Raw genomic sequence first — 9,489 nt, 5'->3', positions numbered from 1 at the left:
CTAACAGGCTGCACTGCAACCAATTAAATCCAGGTGCCAATTCCTGGAATGCATTGATGGTATGGATGCCCACCAACGAATGAGAGAAACATTTGGCCCTTTACTCCCCTAAACCTCCTTATTCAGCTGCAGTATTTAGAGAAGTTATGGCCACCACGGGCCGCATTCTTCTTTTGTCTTACTGTTTGTTTATAAATGAATATGACACAGATATTCACTGTAAAAGAATGTGGGGAAGCAAAATAAAGGGTGCAAGAATGAAAAGTACAATAATTTACATCGTAGACATATGGGATCAATTGGATCTGCTTTGACCTGCTTTTTTGGTCAAAAACAGAGGAGAAGAAATATTTACGTCAAGTGTTATGTAAGTCTGTTCTGGCTGTTTTTATCTTCTTGGTCAAATTTTCCAAAGCCTGATTCACAGCTCGAGGAGAACAGCTGAATTTATTCTTTTTCATGACCAGTGTCTGCGTTACGGGTCTGCCAGAGATTGTTTTCACATTTTTCCAGACCTAGCTTCTCCTGCCCTTTGAAAATTTCCACGCACAACCTACTAAAATTAAAGTTTGTTTTTTCCAGTGTGAACAAATGCAATGACATGGTTTGACTGTAATAGTGACAGGTAACAATAAAAAGGGAAAACTACTTTTATTTTCGTCGTACATGGTGCAATATTTCTGTTACTTGATGCACCTGCTCTTGGTTAGTTTACAAAACTTTTTGGATGATGCTCTTTCAGAAATTCATTTTGATGACATCTTCAATTTATCTGATGCCTGGACTCCAGTTATTTGAAGAAGCCTCCTATCAACCCCCCCTCGTCCCCTCGTCTCCTCTCCTCCCCTTCCTATTCCCTCTCTGTGTCTCTCCATCTACCCCTCTCTCTCCTCCCCCTCTCTCCTTCTTTCTCTCTGTGTTTTTCTCCAGAGACTTCCAGTTTTTGAACACCAAACTCTTCTTACCTACTGGCCCTCCACCCCACACGCACACTGAGAGAGAAGCACAGGTAAGCTTGCGACTGAGGGCATGGATTTGTGATTTCCTGTTTGAGTATTCTTCCATATTTCTGGGATTACCAAGTGTTACTACAAGGCTTTAGGGCACTGGCTGGTGCTGCAGCAGAGAAGGAAAAAAATACATGTGCACTAACAATTAATGAGTAGAAGTAGGAGTTTGATCATTTGCATTTGGGTGTGTGAGCCTTAGTTTGTTACTTGTTTACATATGTCTGCAATGCATTTTAAAGACTGTGTGACAGACTTTGGTGACTTTAGACTTTGGAAAATAATCTTCTGCTCTTGGATCCAGTGTCTGCATTTTTCATGGGTCTGGATTCAATTATTCTGGTTTTCCTTTGTCTGCAGACTTGAGTATGAAAAGCCATGATTCTGAACGAATATAGATTTTTGTTTTTATATGTGTTAGAGTCATTAATTATGTAGCCAGAAAGCATGTATTTTTAAATGTTGAAAACGTAAAGCGTGCCTTCGAAGCATTTACATCGGCTTTTGTGTATTCTTGGAACATCCACATTATGTTGCTGCTTCAATTCATGTTTTAAAAAACCTCTATCATGCAGTTTGGCTTGTGCTGCAGCTATAATGATGTGATTCAAACAGATTATTAAAATAATCTAGGGCTCAGTGCTCTCCAAATTAGTAATGTCTTCCTTGACTGATCATATAATATGCTTTAATACACTGGGGAGTGGGTGTGGCATTCTCTTGGGTGGGTGAAGAGTTATCCTAACAAATTTTCAACTTCAAAGTTTACATTTTATTCTTACTTTTTTTTATTCCTTTTTATATATTCAGATTTTCAATAATAACATTTTGATCTTATTTCCTACCTCCCCTTTCTTTCTGTCTATTGGATCTGCAGACACCATGTTGCCTCTGCGTGTACCCATCTTGGCTGTGCTGGTCACACTGTCCCTCTGCCAGTATTATGACTATGATTACCAACCTAATCCAGTGATGGGGCCATCATCGCCCAACTGCAATCAAGAGTGCGATTGCCCATTCAATTTCCCCAGCGCCATGTATTGTGACAGCCGCAAGCTCAAATTTGTTCCCATAGTTCCAACAGGGATCAAGTACCTGTACCTCCAGAACAATCTGATTGAGGAGATCAAGGCAGGAGTGTTTGATAATGTTACTGACACACTGCGCTGGCTGATACTTGACAATAACCAGATCACTAATGCTAAAATAGCAAAGGGCACAATTGACAAACTCTCAGGCCTGGAGAAGTTGTTCATCAGCTTCAACAACCTTACAGAGCCAGCCATTCCTCCCTCAAAGTCCCTTGAGGAGCTGAGAATTATGAACAACAAGCTGTCCAAATTTCCTTCTGGACTCTTGACTGACAAGGAGAATTTGACCTCCATTCACCTTCAGCACAATGACCTAACCTCTGAAGCCATTTCAGGGGCTTTCAAAGGGCTAAAGAAGCTGCTGTCACTGGATGTAAGCCACAACAAGCTGAAGAAGCTCCCAGCTGGTGTTCCCAGTTCACTGGTAATGCTCTATGCTGACTACAATGTCATTGAAAGTATTGGAGCAGGATACCTGAACAAGCTGCCCTCACTTCAGTACTTGAGAGTCTCACACAACAAGCTGGTGGACTCAGGGATCCCTGCTGGAGTGTTCAATGTGACATCACTGCTGGAGCTTGACCTCTCTTTCAACAAACTGCAGTCTATCCCTGAGATCAACGAGCAGTTGGAGCAACTCTACCTTCAGGCAAATGAAATCAACAGTGAGTGATCAGCATTTTAACATCACAGGATTCTAAATGTTTTGCCTTTTTTGTTAAAGTTTTTTTAGAACAGCATCAAAGTTCAAGTTCCTGTGTTCTCAATGAAATATCTAAACATGTGAAAATAATACGGCCAAGGTTAATTGGTTAGTTAGGCCAGTTTTGTGCCAATTATACACGCATGACTGGATAGCTTAAATGTGGGCGTGGCTTATCAAATGTAAAACCAGAGAGAGGTTCTAGGTTGAAGCCATTTAGTTTGTTCATGGGTATTGGCATTACCATTTTCCAAAAGCAGAGTAATTGATACAAAGTTCAGAACTTTCCAAACGATCCTTTTTAAATGTTTTCTAACCAGATGAAAGATTAACAGGCTAGCATGTCCAGTTCTCTGTGCCAGTCATGTGACACCCAACTATGCTAAACATCCATATTATTAGATCAGGAGGAAGGGAGTAATTTAAACTAACTAACCAATTTAAACTGTAAATATAAATAACTTATTTTCAGCTGAAATCTGAAAACAAAAACATTGTGTAAAACAAAATGACATTAAGTAGGATGCTGGCTACAGCATGAGTGCTTTTACATGAAAAGAAGGGTTAAACTGTGTATATTTATGTGACCTGAAATGGAGAAGAAATGGAGAAGTTTACATTGGTAACACAAGGTAATGTTTTGTTTTGTTTTTATTTCACTTTATATTTAAAGCCATTGATATTTAACCTTATTATTATTATTATTATTATTATTATTATTATTATTATTATTATCATCATCATTATTATTAAAAGTGTGATTCTTAGTAGAAGCAGCAGTGTGATTGCAAATGCACAATTCCAACTCTACAGCATGTGCAAACAAGCATTGTAATGCAAATGTTCATCAAGGTTCTTTTAAACTATAGACTGCAGGCATGTAAAGGATGGACATAGCGACTATGGCATCTCTGATTAGTTATTGACAGTTCTGAAGTCTTGAAACTCTCGTTTTTAGTCATATCACTTTGGCTTTTTAAAAACTGACATAGCCAAGTTTGGGGCTAACATGCTAAGGCTAGCACTAGCTTGTTAGTGATATATTTTGGGATGCCAACTTTAACTACCTAAAAAAAAAAAGCTTAAATGTACTTAACATAAAAACTGAACAGCATTACACTGTTTTTTAAGTATCTTATAACTCAAATTAAGGGGTGGATCTGAGCGACAAAGCAAGGGCAGTTAATGCACATATCAGCAACATGTCAGTTAAAACGTCGCCATACCCCAATGCATTCTCTGCTTTATCATCCATTTTTCTCGCGATATAGCCATAATTAAGAAAAAGAAAATTCCCCCTATGATGAGGGGAAAAAGCAATTGAGGAAAATGAAGGGTCCTTTTCTCAAAGACTTCAATGCAGCTGCAACCAGAGCAGTTGAAGGAATGGTAATTTGGCACACCTCCAAGGCACTTTTGTCATTCTCTTTACCAGGTTAAGGGGTTGAAAATGTAAAAAAAATATATTAAAAAAATCCCTACTGGCAGCTATAACGATCTCCACTTTTTATCATTTGTAGAGTTTGACCTGTCAAGTTTCTGCAAGCACATGGGACCTCTGAACTATTCACGTCTGAAGCATCTGCGTCTCGATGGAAACAACGTCACTCACAGCAGCATGCCAGCTGACGCTGTCAACTGCCTGCGCCAAGCCTCAGATATCATGTTCGAATAAGGACCGGCTCTTCTCTATCATCATGACAAAGCTCAGCCCATAACCTTCTGGATTCACATGTCCTAATAATACGTCTTTCGTAGTACTGCCATGCCTTTGCATGTCCGACATAGGTACTAGATAATCTGGGAAACATTGGCCAAGCTTTAGAACAAATCTATAGCTTAGCCAATGTGTGATACAAAAGAAGGCATGCACGTGCAATCAGATCAATAAATTCAACAGGCATTAAACAAATATTCCAAATGACTCATTGTCAATATTTCTACATACCAACCAATACTAAATCACGAAGTTTAAAAAAATTGAAATGCACACAATCTAAAAATAACCGAAAACTCCATGAGATGAATAACTATTATGCTTTGGTTATAACACACACTTTAAACATTCCAAACTTGTTTTTGAGCACACTGAATAAAGACACAATATAATAATACCGAGAGTTTTCCAATGTCTTAATTCAGCCCTAGTGTTCTCTTTTTCCTTGTCTTGTATGTTTCAGTGTCTAGCATGTATAATATAATCAGGGGGATTTTATTATTAATAATAATCCATTGCTGTGCAAAGGACCAGCACATAAGGACTGCATACTTGGATTTAATGTGTAGAGTAAGAAGAAAATGGGGGTGGGTGGGTGTATAATAGCAGCTACGTTGCAGTCGTGTTTTCATCATAGCGGTTTTAGGGAATATATCAGTGTTGTGAACGTGTCTGCCTTTATATACTGCATACTTTAAACTGGTTTGAAACAAATTTTTATGAAGTCCCAATGACTGACTTTTGTTTTGGGTTTTTTTTACTGAATAAACGATAATTGACTAAGAAATGTCTGTTTTCTCCTAATAATTAACTAGTTCTTCAAAGGATTAGAATTCTGTTCAGAATAAATTACTATTAAAGCTGATATGTTTCTCTGTTTAGTTGTACCTTGTGATGTTAGAATGATGTAATCTCGAGATTAGATTGTTTCTGTATACTAACTAAAGCCTAACTATTTGCTGTCATTCACATTACTAATTTGTATACAACATTTTCTTTACTTGCATGCACCCTTTGGTGCCACTCTTTGAATAAACTACAGCTTTTGCAGTTAAGGTGCTTTCATTACTATGTTGTTGTTGGTGTTTAATACTGATAAATGTTTCTTACCAGCATTACATCAAAATGGCACCAATTTCATGTTGATCGAATGGTGTGTCTATTTTATTAGGTTACTACATCTGTCTAGTATTTTCTTTCCTTTTTTCATGACTTCTTTTGACACCTTTGACTTAGTAACTGTTCATGGATTCACTGTAAGAAAATTAAACACAGTTGAACGAACTATGTTTGAACATATTTTCATGATATCATTGGTAAGCCTGCCTATATGTAAGCCTATAAATAACTTACAAGTCTTACTTAGTGTAAATGTAAAGAATTGAGTTAACTAATCTGACATCCTGTATTTGGGACTTATTTCCTAGAAATGCTGGGGGTGTGTCCCAGAAGCAAGGGCAAAAGGGGAGTACATGAACTGGTTGCCAGTTTGTTGCAGAGCTAATACAGGAAGACAGATAATCATTCATACCCACATTCACGCCTATTGGCAGGTTAGTCTAAATTTCAATTTTGTAACACTTGTAAAAAATGTGTGAGTTTTATAGGAATCTTTATAAGTAAGTACATGACCACTATTGAGTTATGGAACTGCAAAATGAGTGGAAGAAGAACGACTAATGAAATAGACCCTTAAATAACATCTTATAAGATTTCTATTATAGTCAGAAGATTCTTTATTTATTCTCTGAGGCCTGCTAGTGTTCTTTAAACATACTATTTACATTCAACCTTTTTCAAAGCACAGTGCATAGTGGGCTTCAACGTCATCTTGTTTCAGCAGGTTTCTCTCTAGCCATTAATTTAAAGGAGCTGCACAGTCAACCTATCGTGTATATTTCTATTCAGCTGTGCAAAACAGCTGTGCTGGTCCACGAGGTAGGCAGGGGTTGCAGGGTTTTGCTTGATATAAGCTTAAGTGGAAATAATTTTTGTTGTAAATCTACCCTCCCAGCTGTCTCAAATAGAAACCACAAGTGGCTGAAGATTTCAAAATTATTGTTTTTACAGTAAAGGTTCCTTGTGGTCCTTCAAAACAAAAAGGGAGGACTCACCACTCTTACTTATCTCACTGTTCAGTAAGGTCTATTTTTAACTTTCTATTTTCCTGTCAACTGTGATAAACATGATTATTATTGTTATTATTATGATTACATACCCTCTGCAAAGAAACTGTAGAGAACAAAATAGGCATCACGTTTTATGTTCATCTTAAGAATGATGTGCTTTCAGACTAACAGTGACTCAGAGTCTGAGAAATGTGGGATTAATGGTATGAAGGAGGAAAAAAACATAAAACCCACACATTCCTTTCCAGAGAGGTACAATCCATTTAAACATGCTGACTGAATGTTAATATAAAGTAGATGTGTTTGGAAAGTTGTATGCTTTCTTTTCCTTCACAAGAAAATGTATCATTATTAAATATGAGATTACATATACAGTCATGTGATAAAAACTGGACTTTATTCAGTCCTGTGAAAAATAAGTCCAACCCATGATTCAGTAGCTTGTAGTACCACCTTTAGTAGCAAAGACTTGGAGCAATCCTCGTCTCTAAGACTATCAGTCTCTCACATTTGTCGTGGCGGAATTTTAGCCCGCTCTCTTTACAATGTGGCTTCAGTTCATTGGTTTGTGGGCATTTGTTTATGCATAGAGGTTTGTTGGCATGCACAGTTCTCTCATGGTCCCACCACAACATTTCAATCATACTGAGGTCCGGAATTCAACTGGGCCATTGCAACACCTTGATTATTTTCTTTTTCAGCCATTAGGTTGTGCATTTTCTGCTCTGCTTTGTATCATTGTCGTGTTGCATGACACAGTTTTGGCCTAAATTGAGCTCTTGCACATTTGACTGTATACTTCGGTATACAGAGGAGCAATGACTGCAAGGTGACCAGGTACTGTGGCTGTTGAACAAGTCCAAATCATCACCCCTCCACCTTCATCCCTGATATTGTTGTGCTGATATCCTGTGTTTGGTTTTTGTCAGGCATAGAGCAAACGTGTCCACTCTGGTCTGGTGTGTCCAAAAGACATTGTTTCAGAGGCCTTGTGGTTTGTTCAGATTCAACTTTGCAAACCCAAGCTGTGCTGCCATGTTCTTTTTAGAGAAAATAGTCTCTTTTTTTTCTGGTGACCCTTCCAAACATACTCATTCAGTCTTTTTCCTTGTGCTGTCATGAACTTTAACATTTTGCTAACTGAAGCCTGTAGAATCTGAAGTATAGCTCTTGGGGTTTTTTTGCAGTTTTTTAGGTTCTACATGGTCTGACCTTGGGGTGAATTTGCTAGATGCCCAGTACTGTGAGGTTGTGGCATTATATTAACACAATTCAATGCTCCATACCATCAAACTGACAAAGCCTCTATTGTCATTTAGGTGGTCACACTTTTAATTAATCAAATGCATTTGATTAGCTGCTACTTACCATCTTAATTTCCAAGGAAGCAGTAAGGGTGTGCCTGTAAAGTCCTTCTTTTTCGCATGAATATATGAGATGTTTTCAAGGCGTCAAAGACACAGCTACAAAGTACACTTATTAACATATTTACTTTGTATCTAATTCAAACGGTCGCTTTAATAAAAATGTAACCTTAATTCCTCAATTACTTAATTGCATATTGTGTTTGTATATTCTTCTCACCATGAGGTTAAACTGCAGATCTTAAAAGGACCAAAAGGTGCCTATATCACCAGAAAAATTATCCTCAGAAGAGTCTTGTCAGAGGCTAAAATGCCCAATTTTCATTATCTGTTCCTGTTTTAGAAATTAAAAAAGATTGTTTATAAATCTCTGCAAGCCTCAACACAGCAGAAGTTTCAACATGTACAAAATATGACATTTTTTTCAATTCAATTCAATTTTAGTTATATAGCACCAAATCACAAAAACAGTCGCCTCAAGGCGTTTTATTCTATTGTAAGGTAAATCCTACAATAATACATACAAAGAAAAACCCAACAATCATATGAGCCCCTATGAACAAGCACTTTAGCAACAGTGGGAAGGAAAAACTCCCTTTTAATAGGAAGAAACCTCCGGCAGAACCAGGCTCAGGGAGGGGCGGCCATCTCATCTCATTTTATCTGAGAACATATACAGTTTACAGCCATATTTTTTTTTGCAAACAACACCTACATGAATAATAATTTAAATACATCAATTTAACCGTTTTGGGTAATAATCAGAATTTAGTCAGATTTTAGGTTTGCATCTACAAAATTAACTAATATTTGATTCCACTTCATTCTAACTGCACATTCTGCTCATATGAGATCGTTAACATGGCAACTATTACAGCTGCCAAATATCATTCTGAACATGTTGTCAGACTTAGATTAAGCCTGAGGTTTGGCTGGTTTTTTATTTTATTTTGAGCCTTGCTTGAGTCTTAAGCAGCTGTAGATAATTTCACAGTGATTAACTCTCTCATCTATAATGTATTTAATGCACACACCTCATTATCAATGTGCATAATAAATTAGTAACACGCATACTGACTCTAGGTATGTACTTAAAATTCACTTATTACAACTTACACAGGATCACCAGCGCCTTTGCAAAGCTTTACACAAACTGTAACAACACTGCTAATCCTGGCTGATAAGCACCATATGCGCTGGAACAACGTCTTTCTTGGTGCATTGGTCTAGGTTTTCTTATTAGATCAGACACCATTTAAAGAGAGTAGGTTAGTTGATTATACGTGGCACTTATAGCTATTATGTAAACTGATTCCAGATGTCCCATTTGACTCATGCTAGGCTCTTATAATTCAATCCTGCTGTAAACGTCAGTTTGACCCAATTATGAAACGTTATCTGTCTGTCGTTGGGTGCTGGAAATACACCACTTCCCAATGTCATCCAGTCTGTTTTAGCTATTTTTGCTCAGGTAAACC

At 37.5% G+C, this 9,489-nt stretch overlaps 1 protein-coding gene across 1 annotated transcript; it reads left to right on the top strand.

Moving 5' to 3' along the window:
• Positions 1-869: 869 nt before the first annotated feature.
• On the top strand, positions 870-5,802 carry lum (lumican). Its single transcript, XM_085252411.1, has 3 exons — positions 870-1,009; positions 1,885-2,763; positions 4,322-5,802. The coding sequence occupies exons 2-3, from the start codon at positions 1,890-1,892 to the stop codon at positions 4,474-4,476; spliced, it is 1,029 nt and encodes a 342-aa protein (XP_085108537.1). The 5' UTR covers positions 870-1,009; positions 1,885-1,889; the 3' UTR covers positions 4,477-5,802.
• Positions 5,803-9,489: the final 3,687 nt, after the last annotated feature.

Source organism: Mchenga conophoros, linkage group LG17 (genome assembly GCF_057382185.1).
Source record: "Mchenga conophoros isolate Kocher_MC1m ecotype Shallow Benthic linkage group LG17, M_conophoros_male_GT1.1, whole genome shotgun sequence".
Classification (NCBI taxonomy): Eukaryota; Metazoa; Chordata; class Actinopteri; order Cichliformes; family Cichlidae; genus Mchenga; species Mchenga conophoros.
This window is presented reverse-complemented; position numbering and strand designations above follow the sequence as displayed.